The 22,821-nt window shown below is 40.4% G+C and overlaps 1 protein-coding gene across 1 annotated transcript in view; it reads left to right on the top strand.

Moving 5' to 3' along the window:
• Positions 1–22,821, top strand: part of ttc27 (tetratricopeptide repeat domain 27) — a 111,324-nt gene that overhangs the window by 45,405 nt on the left and 43,098 nt on the right. Inside the window, exon 10 of the mRNA XM_036592875.1 lies at positions 15,825–15,938. Coding sequence (XP_036448768.1) covers positions 15,825–15,938 — 114 coding nt within the window. The remainder of the gene's footprint in view (positions 1–15,824; positions 15,939–22,821) is intronic.

Here is a 22,821-nt window from a genome sequence, read left to right as displayed (position 1 = left end):
ATGGATTCAGCTGTAGCAACAATCTTTGTCATGCAGTAAAATGGGGTGTTACTGGGCACAAATCTTTGGGCAGAACAAGGACTCAAGAGGAAAATGCTTCACAGCAGAAAGGATCAAATGATCAAATCTAATATCTAGAGTTTTAGTATTTAGGCCCTTCAGCAGTTTTTAAGTCTGTATTTCAGCAGAGCGTCATACATCTTATACATTGAATTTAACACAGGAGCCTATTCTTGGTTTTAGGATGTTTTCTGCTTTACTGTTAAATGCATGCTTCTAAAGCAAAAAAGAGCACAAGGAATTACTTTTCATGAGAAGTTTCAGGTTCAAAACAGTTTAGCTACATTATGTCTTTATTGTGTTATGTGAATGAAAACTTTTAACATCTTGACTAGAAAATTTTAGGTAGATAGTATTTATGCTTTACTAGCATCAGTTACCTCATTCCTGTGTTCCGCTGCCTGAGAGAAGAGAAAGTGGAAACCAATGGTGTGTAGAAATGGAAAGAAGGCAAAAAGTGGAAAAAATAGTGTAGTATTGTAAGAAGATTGTGTTGCTGCATTAGTCATGTGTTGGGGTTTCTTAAATTACATTGCATAATATATTACTTGTCTGTATCTTACAACCCCGATTCCAAAAAAGTTGTGATGCTGTGTAAAATGTAAATAAAAACAAAATGCAGTCATGTGCAAATCATTTAAACCCAATATTTCATTGAAAATAGTACAAAGACAACACATCAAATGTTGAAACCGAGAAATTTTGTTGTTTTTTGAATTTTATGCCAACAACACGTTCCAAAAAAGTTGGGACGGGGGCAACAAACACCTGCTGGTTGATTCAGTAACATGATTGGGTATAAAAAGAGCATCTCAGAGAGGCTGAGTCTTTCAGAAGTAAAGATGAGGAGAAGTTCAACAGTCTGTGAAAGACTCCATGGGCAAATAGTGCAAAAATTCAAGAATAAAGTTTCTCAAGATAAAATAGCAAAGAACTTTTGCTTTTCATCATCTACAGTACATAATAACATTTAAAAGATTCAGAGAATCTGGAGAAATTTCTGTATGCAAGGGATGATGCCAAAAAAACAGTATTTGCTGATCATGATCTTTGGGCCCTCAGGCAGCACTGCGTTAAAACCAGACATGATTCTGTAGTGGAAATTACTGCATGGGCTCAGAAACAGTTCTGCAAACCACATTATTCATGATGGTATAGGGGTGCATTAGTGCACATGGCATGGGTGACGTGCACTTCTGTGAAGGCGTCATTAATGCTGAATGATACTTATGCATACAAATGCTGCCGTCCAGACGACGTCTTTTTCAGGGAAGGCCTTGATTATTTCAGCAAGACAGTGTCAAACCACATTCTACATGTATTACAACAGCATAGCTTTGTATTAAAAGAGTCCGGGCGCTAAACTGGCCTGCCTGCAGTCCAGACCTGTCACCAATGAAAACATTTGGCTCATTATGAAAAATATGACGAAGGAGACCCCAAACTATTGAGCAGCTGAAATCCTATATCAAGTAAGCACAGGGAAAACATTTCACTTTCTAAACTAAAGCAGTGTCTCCTCAGGTCTCAAACGCTTAGAGTGCTGTTAAAAGAAGAGGTGGTGAAACACAGTGGTAAACAGGCCCCCGTCCCAACTTTTTTGGAATGTGTTGTTGGCATCAGCAACAATAAAAATTCTCAGTTTCAACATTTGTTGTCTTCGTAGCATTTTCCTTTAATAATGTGGTTTACGTGATTTGCGCATCATTGCATCCTGTTTTTATTTACATTCTGCACAGCGTCCCAACTTTTTTGGAAATGGGGTTGTACTTCAGACACACATTTCATGTAAAAATGGCAAAATCCTTAAAAAAAAAGGAAAAAACGTAAAACCTCTGACAGCTGTTTTAAATGACCTTTATTGGATATGTGTCAGTTTATTACTGTACCCTCAGATATATACTTGTGATAGAAGAGCCTTTGATTGAACCACTTTAGACAAATTGGATTTACTGACCTTCCTCACTCTCCCATCTGTCGTAGTACTTTGTGAACCCTGCATGGCATAATAGGTCTACTTAGAATTGACAAGTCCTCAAGATGGAAGTTCCTTACAGCGTCAGGGCTCTTTGTTTTTGGGGTGGGGTGGAGGTGGGCCACAATTAGAATAACTTAATTAAGGTCGGGGCTAAGGACTGCTGGCTGGCAGTAGGATCCACACAACTGAATTTGTTCCGGGTTTTAGTTCAGGGTTTGCCTTTCTTGCAAAGCTAGTTACTTTATTTTGTCATGCCATGCAAAGTTGGAGGCTGTAATTAGTAGGTTTAATAAAGAGGGTTTGTTAATACTCTGATGATATCATATAGTATCTTCACCCATGTGCTCAGCAGATGGAGACCACAGTTCATAGTCAGCCTACAACCCTTGCCTGTCTTAAATCAACTGCATTTTAAAAGCTATTGCATCAGAACCCGTTTGAGCTGCCTAATAGAAAAGTCTGATCTCTCCCTCATTTTAAAGATGTCTAAAACAGTAGGAAGACCAGACGCTCTCATTTTTCATGAAGTCATCAATGACGCATCGTCGCTGCATTTCATTTGGCACTAATGGAAAGGTTTATTTGATGTAATGCAGAAAATTAATAACCTGACATAGGGAGTCTGTGCTTTGTACCGTGCATGGTCTCACTTTATCTGGCTGAAATAGCGTTTTGAAATGGGGAGATAAAGATGTAACTGCTATGAGCTAATGTCTGATGTTTGCTTATTCAAGGGAGACTTGACGCTCAGAAAAGAAGTGTGTTAACCATCAGAGACCACACAGGGTTGAACGGACACCATGCTCTTGAAAGCATCATCTTTAGCTCAGCAGATCATATTATTATCGAATGGTATACCAGTGGCACCTCATTAACCAGCTCTTTATTTAAGGTGCCTCATACACTGAGTGGATATTGTGGAGAAGCGGTTTAAGTGTCATAAGTGAAGGACGACGATGTTTACTCAGACTCGCCGACTGGATCTTTCAGTAGGGAGCGCCGAATTTGGTGCCAAGCCAAATAAAAAGCACAGAATACTCTTTTCAACAAATGACTTTCACTAACCTTGAAGCCAGATGCATGTTTTCATCATTATCTTTGATATTCTGAATTTATATGTGACGGTGGTTCTGAAGTGACACTGGAGCCAGAGGTATTGGTTGCAAGCTATTTCCTATTCTCACTGTAGATCTGTTTGACATTTAATGATGGTGGTCCAGTTATGGTCACTGTTCCTGTTTAAAAAGTGTTTTGTTTTCTTTTTCAGCATGTGTCTTCCACATATTGATTATAGTGTACAATGTTGTCTGAAAAAAGATTGAAAATTTTCTGGTGTTTCCCAGAAAAAAATAAAGAAGGCAGCACTACAAGATGCCCCCCCCCCTCACTTTGGCCAAGTATAGACGCTTTGCTTTCTGGTTAATTAAAGTAATAAAGGTTAGGACATGGACCACTGAACAGGGCCACCTCATTTAGACAGCTTGATCTTAAATCTCTCCCTCTCTCTCTCTGTGTCTCTTTCTCCACCTTTATCTTCCTTTCTCCAGCTCCTCTCTGCAAACATAAGATTCTGAAGCTCTGCCCTGCTTCCCTTTTATGATTTTTTTTTACTTATTTTCATTTCTACACTTTTGACAGGTGTGTCAGCAGGAAGTGCTGCTTTGGGCGCTTCTTTGCCCGTTCGCACTGAATAGCACAGACAAATTGCTGCCATGTGTACAAGGATAAGAGAAAACAATGTGTACTAACAGCATTAATCACTTAATTAACAAACTTCAAACAGCTTGATCAAATAATAGGAACTGCCAGATTTCAGTTTATTGTAAAAATTCTTTCTCAAACTAGCATTTAATATACATATCATTGCTGTTAGGGACAAAACCTTGAATCTTCGTTTTTGTTGTTTTCATATTTTGACAGTTTGAAGAAGACAGTTGGCCTTTATGTTGTCAAAATTGACAATGAATGATGATGAATGGTGATGAATGGACCAACAGAAATGGTCCAGAATTACTAGGAAAAAAAATTACTTCTTCATTTGTGTCTATTAAAAGTTAAGAATTTTTTTTATTGTCCTGTAGTTAGTTAGCTTTTTCGAGATGATTTTTAAAATGTGCCTGTGAAGTCTGTGATCTATAAAGAACACACACACAAGACATTATACACACAGACTATTTTCCCTTTCACATCATAGTGAGGGGCCTGTTGTATGGCCCATGTATGGTCACCAAGATCTTTTTGCCCTTTTTTATATAAATATATTAAATGTAATTTTGCATGTATAATTGTATTATGAAGCACATGTGAATCTATAGCTTTGTGTGTATATGTGGAAAACTCCCCAATTTTAAAGCAGATTCAGACTCTTGGCTTGTACTTAATCTGGTTTATGTCCTCAGGATATTGTTATGATTCCCACTGTGTTTTGAAAGAAGACCAGGGTCATCTCCTCTTTGATGTTTGGGTCAGGGGTGCAGCGACGCAAAACTCAAAGACCTTTAATTCTACCAGAAAGGCTCCAGAGACGAACGTGAAGGAAGTAAAATAGTTTAATCTAATAGTATTTAACGATTCCATAGATAACAAAATTTTGTGAGTTAAAATCCTTGGCGCGGGCCCCGTCATCAGCCCAGGTACTTTGACGTGTAGAGCTTCGCAGATCCTGCCGTACAGGGACGGCAGGGGGCGGAGCATACCCCCTGGGCAACCGAGCGGGGACCGACTGGTGTTGTGCATCTAGCCTTATGTAGGATTCATAGGCAGACGAGGACCATCTCCCAAGCAGCCTGATTGAATTGATGGGTAGACCAAGTTTAGCTTCGGTTGTAGCTGCTCCTATGTAAAGGAATGGCCTGTGTAGTGAGATGAGGACAGTCCACATTTTGTAATGACGAAGGCTAGGTGTTCCCTGAACCATTGTGCAGTCATAGGAAGGCTGTTTGGTAATGTAAACAGATGTGAGTTGAGAGTAGGTGGGCATAGTTTCAGATAACGGGTCATAGAGGAACAGGGACTGAAGGAGGTGTTTAGTCTACAGATTTTAATAGAAACACCAGCTTCAGAGAAGTCTGTCTTAGAGTGCTTAAGGAAGATAGTAAAGAAGTGAGGCGAGAGAGACAGTGTGAGACCTCGTGTGGGATCGAATGACTGAGTGTTAGAAGTAAAATCCCCTGGACGCATGAAACCATAAAAAGCCATGAGAAAAACAGCCTCAAGTAAAGTGTTAATGAAAGGTGTAAAAAGACCTTCGCGTATAGCAGAGATAAGCATCTGCAGTATTTCAGGAGTTATGGGTAAACGTTTATCTGAAACTTGCGGTGTAGCTTTATTTAAACCTTTAAGAAGCAAGCGGATAGCTGGGTTGGAGAATAAACTAGGATAGTCGGGGTCATTACATCTAGCATGGAATTGGATACCTGCTAACATTCACAAATTGAAGCGGCTTTAAGATTGCGAGTCTGATAATTATGAACGATGAATGTACAAACTGTTGTGGAAGGGGCTGAGCCTTTTGACATACAATATTTGGCTGAATATAGCAAGGCGTTACAATAGTTATTTAGTCCAAAATGAGTAGGGTGAAAGGAGGGCAAGGTGTGGGTCCATTTTGGCCGAGGGACAGAGACGTCTGAACTCCTGTAAACGAGATCGAAAATGGCCAGGAATATGTTCAGCTGTCACAATAAAGTTATGAATGACTGACTGCCATGTTAAACGTCTAAGTGCTACATGATGACCTTCCTTTGTTAATGATGGCAACCACGGCTTCGTTGTCGCAAAAATATTAATATGTCTCCGTGACCAAGCCTTACCCCACAGAATGCTAGCGACGACGGTGGGATAAATCTCGTGCAATGCCGAGGAAGCAGATCCAAGGGCAAATTCAGAGAATTCGGCTGGCCATTTCTCTGTGAACCATTGCCCTTGGAAGTACCCCCCCAAAACCAACTGAGGGAGCAGCGTCAGTGAACAAAGCAAGAGAGTCAGAGCACTCAACCACGTCGGAGTAAAAGGAGATGCCGTTTCATTGCTCGAGGAGTCGAGACCAGAACCGCAGATAGGACCGGCAGCCATCGTCAAGGGCAACGACATCACACCAATCAACCACCGAGTAAACGAGAAATAAAAGAACAACCCCGAGGAACGACGCGCATAGCAAAGTTGAGATGACCGAGAAGAGAGAGAATGTCACGCTTAGAAACAGATGAAGCCAAGAGAAAAGCTCCTAAAACCGATCTAACCGTAAGCTTATCTGCGGGGAGAGACGCACGCATTTCAACAGAATCCAAAACGATGCCAAGAAATTCGAGACTGGTGGAAGGACAGTCTTTTCAGCAGAGAGAGGAACGCCCAATTCACAAAAACGCCCTTGAGGACATCTAGCACAGAACGACGAGAAGATGGTAAGTCCACGAGCAAAAAATCATCCAAGAGATGGAGGACGAAAGGCAAGTCACAGACGTTCAACAGGACCCGACGCCTCGGAAAGACAATCAAAAATACGATGCTACTCCTGGAACCGAAAGTAAGCCGGACGGCAAAATGAAACCTAGACTCCCACTTAACGTCAAAAGAGGCCAATCCGATGGGTGAATAGGCAATATTTTAAAGGCGTCCGTAATATCTGCTTTAGCCAGCAGAGCGCCACGACCCGCAACCTTAATAAACCAGATAGCATCATCAGCAGAGGCATAATACAGGGAGAACGGCTCGAGAGGAAAGCATTCGTTAACACTAGCAACCAGATCTGAATGAGGAGAAGACAAATCAAAAACAAGCCGCTTCTTGCCAGTATACTTGCGAGTAGCAACACCAAGGGAATTGACTCGAAAAGGAAAGACGAAACGTCAGCATCTGAAAGCAGCAAAGCAGGTGTGTAAGTCGAGTCATTTTAAAGACAGGTGGAAGCTTGTGATTGGTCAGAGTAATGAGTGACGTAGCATTGGAGTCTTCCTGGCAGAACTTGCGCTAAAGCTTTCATTTATAATTCTCTTTAATCTGCCCTCTAGTTTTTATAGACGTCATGTTGGACTCTTGTGTATGCCTTTGGAATGATGTAGTGCTCTTAGCTTGGTCTCTCAAGGATACACACACGTCACCTCACTCTCCTTTTCCTCTTCTTTTTTTTCCTCCCTTCTTTTTTCACTCTTTCTCATCTTTGGCTCTCTAACTGTGTATCTCTCTTTAGCTTTGTCTTTCCTTACCTCTTTCCCTCTGTCTTTATCTTGCTCTCTCTGTATCCCTGTGTGTCACTTTTGGAATTTTATCCACAATGAATGGTCAATTATGAGCCCAGAACTTAATAACTAAGTGATCATTAATACGCGTATAAACAGTAGAGGACATAAGGTGTGATGACAATAATACAATAAATACAATAAAAATAATACTGAAATAAAAAAATAATACTGATCTGTTTTTCTGATATGTTTTTTAAGTTAACTATAATAAAAGGTTCAATTTTTAGTTCAATCTAAAAATATACTTTGTTTTATATTTTTTATATTTTTTTGAAAAAAGTGAACATTTGTTAGCGGAAAAAAATATAAATCAACCATTAATTTGATTAAGTTGTATTTTTTAGAACTGCAGCAAGTTATTGTATTATTAACATGGAATAAAAATGAATTGACTAAATAAATTGAAAAGTGGATTGCTCATTTGATCACAGTGATTCAAATATTTTTCACACCATGTACTGATAATAAGGAAGGGAACAGATGAATAGAGTTCTTTAGTTGACCAGAGTCACATCTGGCAAGTAGTAAAGGTACTGTTTCTGCTTATGTTTTTGAGATCTGGGTCATTCTACAGGAAACGTCCACTTTTCTATCTCTCCATAGGAGTCACTGGTGTTACCAGTCCTCGTTGGTGTTACACATAAGAAAGGAACACCAGAGACATTTTTAATGAAAAAATGCATTTTACAAAATGGCTGCTACAGACCATCAAACCACATGTTGTCAGTCATGGAAATCCACTAAAATATATAATTTAATCCATTTGTATTCTATTTTTTCACAATTACCTCAGAATAAAGTCGGTCACACCAGTGACTTCAGCTAAAAGCTTCATATGAAATCATGAGCTAAATGAGAAAATCTCTGATAACTGAAAGACACAGTGGACTCACCATGTGCTTTTCTTCATAGATCCTCAGAAAACAGGTAAAAGAAAGTCATTGGTGTGATTTTTATTTCAAAATAAGAGTTTTTAGTTACACAGTAACACCAGTGACACTTTCATTATATATTTTATAATATTTATTTGGCATTTGTTTTCTTTGTCACTTAATTTATATATTCCAAATTCATGTGTAGATAATTATAGTTAAAATTGCAGAAAAATGTTTTTTTTTTCTTCAAATTATGGCCTCAGCCTTCACACATGACTGTGAGGACGAGCTCTTCTGTGGTGCTTGGAATTCTTTATATTTGATTTAAAAAAACAGTATTGCTAAATTGAGGCTCAAGAAGGTGTAATTGTTAAAATAACTTATTGTTTTAGTTGAAAATGTAAAAACATTGTAACCTTAACATGCTTTTTAAGTGTAATATATCTGTAAACGCTAGGGACACAAAAATGGACGTTTCTGTAGAATGACCCATCTGTGCTGAATTTCAGAACTCTCCATTCTCCACAGTTTTCGCAATACAGCCATTATGAGTTCATTTAATGTTTTGCTACTACATCTGAAACCGTAGTTTCATAGTTGTTCTAGATAGGCATTCCTAATTGTGCGTAATTAATGGCAGCTCAGTTTTCCGTATCTGTATGTGTGAGTCATGTTCCTGTGAAGGATACGATGCGTCCAGCAGCAGCTAGCTCTGACTGACATACAGCAGGGACATTTCCCCTCTCACCACTGAGCTCTGATACTGTTACCATGGCAACCAGAGTTTTGGGGAAGAGGGGGTGCTGGGGTGGGGGTTCGTCACCGTCTTGAAAAGTTATTTTTTCCACAGTGTTCTCCATGGGAGGAAGCAGCTTTGTGATAATCATCTTTTCAGCTTGACACGGAAGTGAGGGATGAGGGGAAAAAGATGACCTCAAGGGGGATTTGTTTTATCCCCTCCCTCCCACGGTTCTTTTCCCTACCAACCCCCTGCCATGTTCCTACCATATCTTTTTATCTTCACGCCAACTCAAGACTATGCGAGTGTGTTTATGTGTGTATCTCCAGGACTATCTGTCATCCGTTCTGCAGTGAAGCCCCATGGGCTGATAGCAGCCTGAGCTTGGTGTGTTATGTTAGCACTGTGTGTTGGGAATTGCTGACAAAACACTCTCCCCAGTCTCACACCCGGAGCAACATCTAAGGTGTTTGATACCCACCTACAAACCAACCTCACATTCTCCTTTCTTCTCTGAATCCACCACAGTCCCTGTAAGGCGGTTTTTTCTTTCTCTAACACTGCTAACCTCAGGCAGCTCAGGCAGTGCTATGCCTCCAGTGTTTACGCTAAGGTTCTTGACATAAACTCCACAAACACATTCAATAATTCATAGTATGTCTTTTTCCCATGCTGCGCTTGTTCCACTGCGGCAACTGCGACACATGGAAAGAACCCTGAAACTTGATCCATCCTTTATCTGTCCTAAGACAGTCGTTCCTGGCCCCTCAGGACCAACGCTTATCAGGTGCCATCTTCAGCCATACCCTCAGGGTCGTGCTGCGCTGCACGAGAACCCACACTAAAACTGAACTCGGGAAGTTTTGCTTATGAAAAAGACAAAATATTCCAGACTTGCTTGGTTTGAGTTTCCAGGAATGATTTCAGCCTGGGAACTTGTCATGTTTGGTTTCTGCACTCACTTAAGGCTTGTTCATTTTATAGGACTGCTTCTGGTTTTGTTTATGTGAATCAGTTCAGATGCTGCCAAAAATGAACAAGCCTTTCTTGATATTCTAATTTGTCAGCAATGCAAGTTAAAGTAAAACAGGTGAAACTTGTATATAAATTTCCATTTTTGTACACGGAGTCACTCTCATACATTCATTGACTCACTTGCATCATCACCTGTGGTTATGAAGCCCTTTGGTCTGTAGTCAGCAGTTAAAGTTCAAATGAGGATGAGGAGTATTTAAATATTTCTACCAAGAAAATTCTTAACCAATACGCGCAAATATTAGGAGTGAGATGCGCTTTATGTACTTCGGTACGATGTTGTCACAATACTGGAGCCACAGTGAGAGATTTTTGCTTGTTAAATAGCCCTTAAACTAATTGCTCTCAGACTATTTGATTTGAGACTGCCTCCCTTTTAGTCTCTCAACCCACCGACAGCCTTTTGGCTTTGTGTGACGTTAGGGGAAGGCGATTTTCAAAATGGGGCTAAAACTCCCTTTTGACTCACGGTGAAACACATTAGACCAGAGGTCTTCAGAGGTTTCAGACTTGGAAACCACTGGTAGGTATGACAGTTACATTAAAACAGTTACATCAAAGGTTCAGTTAACTAATAATGATTATAAAATGCGGGAGTTGAAGATGTTTGAATTAGATAAACTTGCTTCACATTTCAGGCATGCAAAGTTCATGGTGCTGGAAGGCTCCGCAGTCAGTTCTTTGTAAACTCATTTACTACCTGCTGCTTCTCCTGTGTTTCAGGAGTTTGTAACGAGTGAAAAACATGGCATTGCTGGGCATAAATAAACCAAACAACAACCAAACAACCAAACATCTGACAGCTTTTCTGCAGCTCGATTTACAGGTCCTCCTAAGTGAAGTGCTTGAAGAGTAACTACACCCCACTACTTTCAGCTACCTCCACCTTTAGTTCAACTAGCTCAACTCTTGCTGGTGAAGGCAGGCATAATGGCAGAAGGAGACTCTTGCTGGTGAAACCTGGCATAGGGAAAGGAGGAAGCTCTTCCTGGTAAAAGCTGGCATGATGGCAGGAGGAGGCTTTTGCTGGTGCATGAGGCTTTTTTATGGTGGTATGTTGCTGCTGACAAAAAGGCACCACCATGAGTGAAGTTTTCTGAGGATTTTCTGTTCACCTGAGGCAGTGTTTGGAGCCTTTAGGCAAAACTGATTAGCTGCCTTGTGGGCTACAGTATGTTAATCTGGCCTGTAACTGTTTTGCTTTCAAAAGTATGCTCCATTTACAGGAAATAACTCAAGGGCAATCAGAATTATTTGGATTTTTAATTTCCGTTATGCTCCCAAAAACTAGTCATATGGTTTGCAAAAGAAAAGGACAGCATTCGGTGTGGGGGATCTTAACCAAGCTCCCCAGCATTGCTTACAAGGGCAGCAAGGTAAAGAACCTCAGATGTTATGAATGCAAAGGCAGTAACAAAAACCAATTTAATGTCTTGAGATATAGAGTCTCAAGACTGCACAGGGCAAGAGAGAAATAATGATGTTACAACTACTCATATAACCATGCCAGAACTAAACATCATATCATGTTATCCTCTGAAGCCCATGGTATGCTACTCTAACCACCACCAACCACTGCTAAAACAGGAAGATTGATAAAAGTAGGGCTGGGTTACACCAACGAGGATTGTGTGTTAAGTCACGCATAATGACAGGTGGAGGCTCTTACTGGTGCAGGCTGGTAAAAGGACACATGGAGGCTCTTGCTGGTGAAAGCTGGCATAATGGCAGGAGGAGGCTCTTGCTGTTACAGGCTGGCACAAGGACAGGAAGCTCTTACTAGAAAGGTGAAGGCTTTTGCTGGTGTAGGCTGGCACAAGGACATGTGGAGGCTCTTGCTGACACAGGCTTGCGTAAGGACAGGCTCTGGTTGGAAAACGGGAGGTGGCGCTTACTATACAATGTGAGGCACCACAATCAGGCGATAAAAAGATTAGAAACAGATGCTTGTCTCAAAGAACAGCCTGCCACTTGTACCTATACTAGTACACAGTGTTTACAAAGTCATAACAGTCGAGATCAAGCCTGGCTCTCTTTAGGGAGTTGGTGATACTAAAAGGTCTCCTGAGCGGCTTCAAGAGACCTAACCTCACATGCCACACTCTTGTTATGTACTCTTGCCTGAGTAGCTGCACATTTCATAATGGAAATAATAATAATAGACTACTACTAGTAGTAATAATAATGACAATGATAATAATGCAGACTTTCATATGTACACAATGAATAATACAAGTAAAAGATACAAGAGAGCTCCATATCTCTGTACCTACCTTTAGACCCTCTGGGTGGTTTCACATGTTCCTGGACAAAGACATCAAGCAGGCCAGCTGAATCAGACTGACATGCTATTTCTCCGTATTCTTTTTCGCCTAAAAAGAAAACGTTATTATACTATTATTTACTTTTACACCCCAGCACTTTCAACTCTACCCCTGGTACAATTTGAAAAATGCTCAAAAATGGGAGGGTCACGCTGGGAGGAGCACTGCAGTGATGTTCTGGTTTGGAGGTGGGGCTGTGAAGGAAACCGGGCAGGCTGGGCTGCTCTGTATTTGAGCTAACGTACGTTAGCTACCAGAAAATACGGAGAGTGACAGAATCAAATGGCACTTTTGGAACTGAGCGTCTTACGACGTTGACGATTTTTCTCTACTACCATCCCTTCGACGAGGGAAGGTGTTTCTGATCAGGCAGTGTGTCTTGAACCATGACAGTATCAGCCACTGACTCAAGCCGCCAAAGAGATAATGTAGTGCCTGAAGATGATTAATAGTGAGTGGCAGAGAACAATCCTTAAAACCGCGACAGCTAGCTTCTAATTATCTGTTCAGCAGGTCCATATTCCATATAACCCGCGTCCTAACTTCTTGAATGCACTGAATTATGAATGAATAAAGTGGATTTCTTTAAACACTGTCTAAGCTTCATTCAGTTTGACATCAAGGTCGCAGACTGCATCACCGGTCAGCCAGGGTTGACAGCATCAGTAACAACGGCCATTTAACGTTAACATTTCCTGAACCTTGTCGCTCTTTATAGTTCCAGTGTTGCTTGCCGTTGATTTCTGTTCAGTGAGTCGTGCGCCCGCGTTTGATTTGTGAAGGAAAACGTGAATCCTCACTTAATCGGTCCTTCGGGTTACCTATCCAAATGTTGAACGTTATCAATCTTTATTACAAACTAAGCTTAGATTAATTGAGTTATTTACAGTTGGTACAGACAGCTGGCATATGGCAGCCTTGTGAGGTGGTGCTGGGCCTATTTAGCTCAGAGCATGAGTGTGGTTATCTCCTCAATCTGGGCTCCTACGCTTTCGTGTTTATGAGCGCAGCACAAGCAGGATGTCATCAGGGGGCGTGAACGTTGGTTGACCGATTTGCATACTGTGACGTGTTATGGTACTTCAGCACCAAGACATGTCATCCGATGTTGAACCAGAGGGGCACTGCAGAGACGGAATTGACCATGATAAGAATTATATTTTTACAGTTTGGAAAGATGTGTTCACATTTTAAGCAAGACTGGTGTATTTTATTGTTACAGAGCAGTGCATTTCAGCTGTTAATGGGGGAAAAAGGTCTTTGGGTGTAGTTACTCTTTAAAAATATCAAAAAATCTATCCAATCACTGTTCCCTGTTCTGACATGGGATGTAGGAGAGGGCTTTTGCCACCTGCAATGTCAGAATAAAGATAGTTGTACCTGCAGAAGTGAACCAAAAAACACATACATGGAGTATGTGCGCATGTACATATGAGTGTATCGTCGCTGTTGTTCTTGTTTTTCTACCTAATGATTTGAATTGGTCATGATGGACAGACCAATAGAACATTTTGTTCCATTAAATTCCAAGAAATGCAAGAAAGTTTTTTTTCCTTCCGCTGTAAAGTTACCCATTTGGAGATACAAGGCTCTGTTCAGTTGGTGTTGCTATGTTTGTAACTACTGAGTGTGAGAACAAACCTAATGTTTGAAGTGTTTTTATAGGCGTGTAGTTCAGGATGGAGTAGTTTGTGAGCTGTGCACTTGTGTGTTTTGTATTTGGCTGATTTACAGAACTCGTCTCCGGTGTTAGATAGCAAGGTTCAATCCCAGCGCAGAGAAGCTCTTATTAGGCGTCTAACGGTTTGCACGGGCAACATAATGACACCTCATTGACTCTGAGTATATGAGATAATTTGATCTGTTCTGTTAAAGCTGCTCTTAACATTGTGCTCATCATGGAAACTCGTATCGCAATAGCAGTAACAGTATGATTCATTGTGCAGCCTTAAGTATTTAGTGCATTAAAGTTTGCAGTGCTAATTTGATCAGTAAGTCTCAATGTCTGATGTGCACCAGAGCAAAATACATATGAAAATGTAGGTGACCACCCACTCACGTACTCTAGCGGGTATAACCATAGTAAGTTGTTTCTGGTGGTTGGAATAGTGCAGTGGATAACACATCTGCCTTCTATGCTGTAGACTGGGGTTCAGTCCCCACCTGGGTAAGCACCCTGTACTATACTAATAAGAGTCCTTGGGCAAGACTCCTAACACTACCTTCACCTACTTGTGTAAAAATGATCAAATTGTAAGTCGCTCTGGATCAGAGAGTCTGCCACATGCCGTAAATGTAAACGACTGCCTTCCTCTTACTATGGTTATACCTGCTAGATTATTAAGCTAACACTCACTAATGGTACCTCCTTTACCTCCAGATCAACTTTTTCGCTCTACTGTCTCTCTCTCTCTGTGTGTGTGTGTGTGTGTGTGTGTGTGATCAGTGCTTGCCGCTCTGTAAAACTGCTCTGTAGGACTGAAGGTCCTCTTCATCAGCAGGCTATTTTCTGGCTATTTGCTGAACAGACTGCAGTCTTTCATGGTGTGATGAATGTGCTGTGATCTACATTTCTAATTTTGCTGTCAGACAGGATCCAGGAACAAAGGGTTGCAGTGCCAGGAGGCTTGGTTTCATAAGTGACAATGAACACTTATCTGTTTAATCCCGCTTATGTTTGGTTAAACATCTCTACTTATTTTGTCAGAAGTTATAGCATTATGTATCATTTTCTTCAGACTCTGCTTCTTACGCTTTGTAAAGCAATTCTTAAAATAAAAGTTCTCCTTCATACAATATATATTTATAAAAATGTATTGATTGGACCATATTGAGTAGTAGAGTAGTCAGATCCACCCAGCCCTTCCCAACACTCACAAACGCACAGAGAAATTCATTGGCTTTTTATTGCTTTTATACTGTCTGCTGTGCTCATGTCAAGACAGCAGAGTTTTCCAGCAACGTGTGTTGGAAAGAATTTTCATTAGAGTCCTCAGACCCCTGTTAACTACACGACCTGTAGTTTTACAGCCATGAAGGAGTCTGACTGATATGAGCACCACCAGCTGACGCTCTGGGAAGGACTTCTGGACACACATTAAAACTAGTTGTGGTTTAAGTCAGGTTGTCCGTGCAGTATAAGACTTTTCACTGTGTGTTTTTCACTTAATTAAAAATGGCTCTCAGATTCTTCTTTAGTCAGGTGTTCTGACATGCTTCATATAATATTTCACTTTATCAGTATTGCAATAATGTCAAAAATACTATTTAAAATAATTACAATGCAATAATTAAAATTATTCACAATAGATTGGCATATTGTGGCATAAATGTAGAGGGAATCTAACCTTTTTTATATACATTAAAAGATCCCATTAATTAATACATTAAAGCATATTAGTACCTTAGTATGCTTTAAAAAAACAAACCAGCTTCCCATCCTCCCAGGGAAAGAATAGGCATAAGCAGCATAGTATGAACCTGTGGACAATTGCACAAACTGTATATGAAGTGAATATCTGAAAAATGCAGCCTATATATTTTAAATGATCTTTTTTCTTGTCTCTCTTTCAGTGCTTGCTGTCTCAGCCAAAGTTCTGGTCAGTGGAAGTAACGTCACTGTGTCTGAGAACTAAAGTGGAAAGGACAAGCTCACGAAGAGTGGAGCGTGCCATGATGCAAATGCAGGTAACACTATACGCACACCTGCATGCATATGTACATCAACTTAATTTTGTGAGGCAACCCTTTAGTCTTTAGCACTTGGCCATAGTAGCTGACACTAATGTGTGATTCATTTGGGTCAGTGAAATCTTCTAATTTGGTGGAATTACACTGCTTTCTCATTTAGGAGTATCATTCACAAAGGATCTCATTTCCTGATGAGATTTTTAGTGTGTGTGTGTGTGTGTGTGTGTGTGTGTGTGTGTGTGTGTGTGTGTGTGTGTGTGTGCGCGCTTAGAAACGGACAGATAGACTCTTGGGAGAAGGATTACTGTGATTTCCTGTCAGCTGATTCCTGTTTCCTTACTGTTGTTTGTGGTAGTATTGCTTTTACTCTTTTTTACCCAGCAAAAGTACAGAGGAAGAGGCAGGGTAAAATATCTGGAAGTGCTGATATTTTTGTTACATGCAGGGTTTGTACAATCATGAAAATCCTGGAAAAGTGGAACATAGAATTTTGGTTTTCCAGGCACGGAAAATAGTAAGTGCTGGAAAAATCATGGAATTTTCTGGTCTTTTCCCCCATGCGATTCTTCATCTGAAAGAAGCACTGAAGAGTCTAGGTCACAAAAAGCATTGAGAACTGAGACTAACGTACGTGCGCGTGGACTAGCTTTACTAATATGTTAATATGAAACTCGGCTAGCAGGGTGTAACATTCCGGATGTGTGTGTTGTGGAAGATGCTTTGAAGCCAAATGTAAGAAAAACACCCCAGTGGAAAAACACACTGTTGCAGCTTCCTACACCAAGACCTGTGTGACTAGCGTGAGTCAAACTAGGTTCATACTTGACGCAGAAATGATGCAATTGTGGTGCCTCCAACCCCGCGTGCTCAATGCACCTCAGAATTTTTGAGAACTTTTTTTTTTTTTATTAACAACAAATATATTGTACAAGAGACAGACAAGTACATTGAGACAAGACAAGCCACAACTAAAAAACAAAAAAAGAAAAAAAGGAGGTATAGTAATAGTAATGATATTAATAATGACAGACAGGCAGTATATGAAGTAAATAAAGTGGTAAGATATATACACATATACACACACACACCCATTCAACATTTTTGTACATGAAATACAATAGTCTATTACAGCAATAATAAGTACGCAATATTGCTTTGCTGTGCAGAAGAAAGGGAGAGCCAGGGCGCCCCCAAGGACCCCCCACCAACCTTTATCTGTCCCCTCCATACTCTTCGTCTCTCTCTCCCACCCCCCCAGCCCCAACCTGCTTCCCAGGCTGAACATCGCATCAGAGCCACTTTCCGGGTCTTATTTAAAAGCCCACTTTGCACAGGATTCCTTTGAAGTGCTCATGTGGCCTTACTGAGATGGCCACTACGCACAGGATTCCTTTGTTCTGTGTTTATCAGTGAAAGCTGCTGATTTTGCTCTCTCTGAAGAGGCAACAGAGCTCTGCCGTAACGGGAGGGGGCGGATGGTGGTAATGGTGGTCCAGGAAGGCATTTTTGAGAACTTAGCGCCCACCGCACATGCGTGGCTTCATTCAAAATGAATGAATTTGGGGAGAGATTTGCTAAGCAGGTTGACCTCTACAGGCGCTTGAATGATACCTTTTCATACCATATCGTAGAGAAAACTGCAGCAACGGAAGTGCTACTATAAATGCTAACTTGTTTGCTTCAGCTTAGCGTGCTATCTGCACAGTCTTGTGCGACACTGCTGCGAAAGTATCAGCCTTCATAGTGCTCTGTCTGCACTGTGGCGGCTAAACAAACATCACATGCTGCAGTTACATTAAGAAATAACAAGCTAACTGCTGAGGTAGTCTCATTGATTTGATTTTATACTTGGGGTGCTCAAAATTGTGAACTGACTCTTGTTACATCTCTTTCCTATATACTGTAAAAATTGTGTCAGAAGTCATTGACATTGCATAGATGGGACTTAAATCTATGAGAAACTTTGCTAGCCTAATAAATATGTTACCTCCACACAATTAAAACTAATCCCTCCCACACTGAAGTTGAGTTAGATAACTCATTTTGCTGGCTAAATAAATATTTATAAAAATAAATACACAGATCAGCCATAACATTAAAACCATCTCCTTGTTTCTACACTCATTGTCCATTTTATCACCTCCACTTACTATATAGGTGCACTTTGTAGTTCTACAGTTACAGACTGTAGTCCATCTGTTTCTCTGCATACTTTGTTAGCCCCCTTTTACCCTGTTCTTCAGTGCTCAGGACCCCCACTGGACCACCACAGAGCAGATATTATTTGGTTGTTGGATCATTCTCAGCACTGCAATGATACTGACATGGTGGTGTGTTAGTGTTAGTGTGTGTTGCGCTGGTACAAGTGGATCAGACATGGCAATGCTGCTGGAGTTTTTAAACACTGTGTCCACTCACTGTCCACTCTATTAGACGCACCTGCGTTGTTGGTACACCCTGTAGATGTAAAGTCAGAGACGATAGCTCATCTCTTGCTGTACAATATGAGCTAATCATCCTCTAGTCCTTCATCAGTGGTCACAGGACGCTGTTCACTGGATATTTTTGGTTGGTGGACTATTCTCAGTCCAGCAGTGACACTGAGGTGTTTAAAAACTCCAGCAGCACTGCTGTGTCTGATCCGCTCATACCAGCGTAACACACACTAACACACCACCACCACGTCAGTGTTACTGCAGTGCTGAGAATGATCCACCACCCAAATAGTACCTGCTCTGTGAGGGTCCATGGGGGGTCTTGACCACTGAAGAACAGGGTAAAAGGGGGCTAACAAAGTATGCAGAGAAACAGATGGACTACAGTCTGTAACTGTAGAACTACAAAGTGCACCTATATAGTAAGTGGAGCTGATAAAATGGACAATGAGCTTAGAAACAAGGTCATAATGTTTTGGCTGATCGGTGTATATTTTATCATTATATTTATTAATATAAATTTATTTGATTTCGAGCTAGATGTAGTAAAATGGAGAACAATGTCTTAATCATCATGCACAGCATTTCTGTTGTGTTATGACAAGACATTAAGCCACTCTTTAAAAACAAGGCCGATGGACGTGTTTGCACGTGACAATATAGGATGACTGAGAAGTTTATACAAAATCTACAGGCTCTAAAATCATGGGACATTAATGTATTAAGCAAAATGACTGATCTGTCTGGTGCAGATATCCGTACATCGGTCAGATTTCAGTTTCACTCGCAGTCAATCAGTTTAAACTGCATTTCGACTAACTAGCTAGTAATATTTACATTTTAAATTAACAGCTAATTTTCCTCTTGTAACAGCTGTTAAATTAGTGCTGGGCAGTCACTGATAAAATTCACTATAGTGGTATTTTTAAACATATTACAGTATCATGCTGTCAGGTGATAATAAAGTTTAGCCTTAATAAAGTTATTAAACTCATGCTTCCAAAGTATCCTTATTTTTATGAATTTTCAGCAAATGAGTTAAATGTGAACCATCAAGGACTGCATACTGTGAGAAAAGTGCACATAATCTGATTAAATATCCCTAAAAATCTCACAAAATCAGGAAATGTTGATTCAGTAACACGGTATACCAGTATATATCGCCAAGCTTTTTGCTTAATGTTTGGCACGGATTTTTTCCTTTTATATCATGGAAAAGTCATGGAATTCCACTGTTTAAAAACTGTATGAACCCTGTGTATGTGTCAGTGGAAACAGTCCAAGTATCCTCTTAATTTTGATCTCCACACTTCATCTTTGCTTGAATTTTTTGCAAAAAAAATTAAAAAGAAAAATCAAAAGCTCTCAATTTCCTTAGATTAGATCATGGATTTGATGTCTTGACATTTCGTGGATTCTTTTAAAGGTTGCTTGCCTTGTGCTTGTGTTGTACTGCACACAGACGCATAGCCTCGGGGCAGTAGACGAGATTTCGAGGTTTGGATTTGGTTTAACGCAGGGTTTATAATTTATTGACTAACAGGATATTTTTATGAAAATGGAGGAAGAGTAGAAGTGCATGACAACTTTTTCTTGATTAAAATGTCTTTTCTTTTCCAAAGTCTCAAATGTTTGCCTTGAGGAGGCCCTCTCCCCCACCACAAACACTGATCTGACAAGTTGCTCTAGGGGTCTAACCCTGGGGGGAGCCTTTGAGACAGAAAAGAGATCACGCGCAGGCACACCAAAAAGCTGTCGATCACTGAGTTAGAGAAACATGAAGACATTGGGTGACTCCAGTCTTCTGAGACCACTGCGTTTAGTCACCCTGCTAGCAGTCCCAGCGAAACAGCCACGATCAGCCCCAGCAATCCCTCATCGCTGGAGCCCCAAGGGACCGCCAGGCTGAAGAGATTGACAGTACGCTCTCTTGCTTGGGTCACTGAAGGTGGGGAGTGAAAAACGAGGAGGAGAGACAAACCTAGGAAAAAAGATAAAGATTCTTGTCTGATTTGTTTTTCTCTGTTTTGTTTTAAGCTCTGCCACCACTGGCAATGATGTTTTGACTTATGGTTTGGGTTTGCAACTGGAGGGTTAGGGAACATTGGGAGAGATGTCATGCATGGAGGTTTTTCTGTGTGGTGGCAGGTGTGATGTGTCCTGTTGTTGTTCCTGCTATAGCTTTAGAGAGTAAGCCTTGGCTTCATTGGAGCACAGAAAACTGAACACAATCACTGGCAAATCTCTTGTTATTGCCATTCTTCACTGCAGTGGAACAAATGCACACGTGCATATCGCTGTTGTCGGAAGAAAACCTCGCATCTCCAAAATGGTAACAGGAAAAGGAAAAAACCTACTTTACTTTTAATGTAAGTCAATGGAACCAGACCTTTTTCCAGGTTAGCCATTATAAAATTTACAAACAACGTAATGGACAAAAGGTATTTTCAAATTATGTCAAAAAACTGAAAAACAACAAAAATGGAGATACGAGGTTTTCTTCCAACAACAGCGATATGTAATCCATGTCTGAATATATGTACCAAACATCAAGCGCAGTCGAAACTGGACTTAATATTGTAAGGTTTCTTGTTTAACTTCTCATCTATTACAAACGCTTCATGAGATTTTGTGAAAAATCACATGCCCTCCTGTTTTCGTATTCCCAGTGGAGATGTAGCTTCACAGCGGTGCTTGACAGATTTCATTTCCTCTGTCTGCTCTGGCATTTCTTCAGAGATTAAGAGCACAGAATCTATGTGCTAAAACTGCAGAAAGGCACTTGTTTTAAGTGTGCTCCTCTTCTCTCCAGTCTCACTCTCACTACTTTTTAAAGCATTAATCTACATAGGGTACCGGAGGAGGTAACTGCTTCAGAGAAGTTTTTGTTCCTATACTGTTTTCAAAACCACAAAGTCGGACGCATCGTTGGGTTAAAGACATCTTTTGTAACACTGTGATTTGGCGTGCAGTGCTTTCACCGCCTGTTATTGACTGGTTCCTTCATATTTTTCATTTAGAACTCTAATGACGCCCTGGATGAAGTAGATTTCTCTGAACAAGAAATTCAATTTCTGTGGTTAATCAATAATGTCCCTGAAATGGAGGCAGGCAGCTTTAGTCTTCGATATGGATTTAAACATCTTGCGGCTAGATTAAACAAGAGACTCAAGTTCATACTCTGCAAGGCAACCCCCACCTTACGCTACCCGACCCAAGTCAAACACAAATTTAGTTTTGTCTCTCACTAATTCAATAGATGTATAAAGCATGTTTTTATCTGGCGAAGAACATTCGGGCTAATGTTGGCCAACTTTGCTCTTGAGCAACATACCATTTTCATTACAGAAATCGATTGTAAATTGTTTATTTTTGAGTTTACGTGTGTCTGCAGGAATCTGAGTCCTTCCTGTCAGTTGGGAAAGCTTTTTTCAATATTATTTTAACCTTGTTTGTTAATCAGAATCAACTGTGGGGAAAATATAGCTGGCTGCTTCCTAATTATGTGATCACCATCTTACTATTAGATCTTTTTTCTCTTGAGTGCTTTAAATATGCTCAGATTATGTGATTTCCTTTGTGTGCTGTGTTTAGCTCTTGAAGTTCTTATGGATTAAGGTATGCATGAAGCCCAACAAAGCCTTTGTTTTTTGAGGGGATATTAGAATAAACTCTACAGAATTTAATTCACAATGTTCTGTAATAGTTTTTAACGCTTTGTTCTCTTTATAGACGTGTTTTGTTTTCTTTTTGAAATCTGAAAAGTGTATTACAAGTGCTGATAGTGTGGTACATTACTTCTGCAGCAGGCTAATGTTTATTTTAATGAGGCAACTACGCCGCTAGAATTAGATCCACGACCCCCGCAGTTAAATTAGCATTTGTGTATTACTGGTCTCTACAAGCAGTGAAAGAGTGAAGTAAGTAATTAGTTATCTTCAGGCAGCCCACTTTGCCTTCCTCCAAGGAACCGATTGCATCAAGTCAATCGGAAATTTCATTTCCACGTGAGTTTCTCATTGAGCTGCCACTTATCTTCATCCCTCCACAGACAAAATTAAGCTTCGGCACATTCTTGTATCAAGTCCGTAATAGTGAATGTAAACAAGAGGTCAGTTTTAGAGAAAAGTTCCAAAATGCTGTTTCTCATGGTTAAAGAGATACAACCTATAAATCAGTATTATGGTCAGGGTTGCTGGGGGCTGATATGCTTCTTCTCCCTCTTATTTTCTTGCTGTCACATCATCATAATTGTCAAATTCTGGGAACTGCATTCGGCTGTGAGCTGAACTTTTCAAGTAGCCAGTAGCATGAAGGAAGACAAAGGAGGATGTTTGAAAAGGTACTTTTATTCAAACTTTTTAGATGTTTAGCTTCCCTCAGATGTGGGCGTTTCCAAGAAACCAATCTTTTCATTGTTTTTGCTTCGTAGTAGAGATACTGCA

This window comes from Colossoma macropomum, unplaced genomic scaffold (genome assembly GCF_904425465.1).
Source record: "Colossoma macropomum unplaced genomic scaffold, Colossoma_macropomum, whole genome shotgun sequence".
NCBI lineage: Eukaryota > Metazoa > Chordata > Actinopteri > Characiformes > Serrasalmidae > Colossoma > Colossoma macropomum.
Note: the sequence above shows the minus strand (reverse complement) of the source record. Positions and strands in the feature narration are given on the sequence as shown.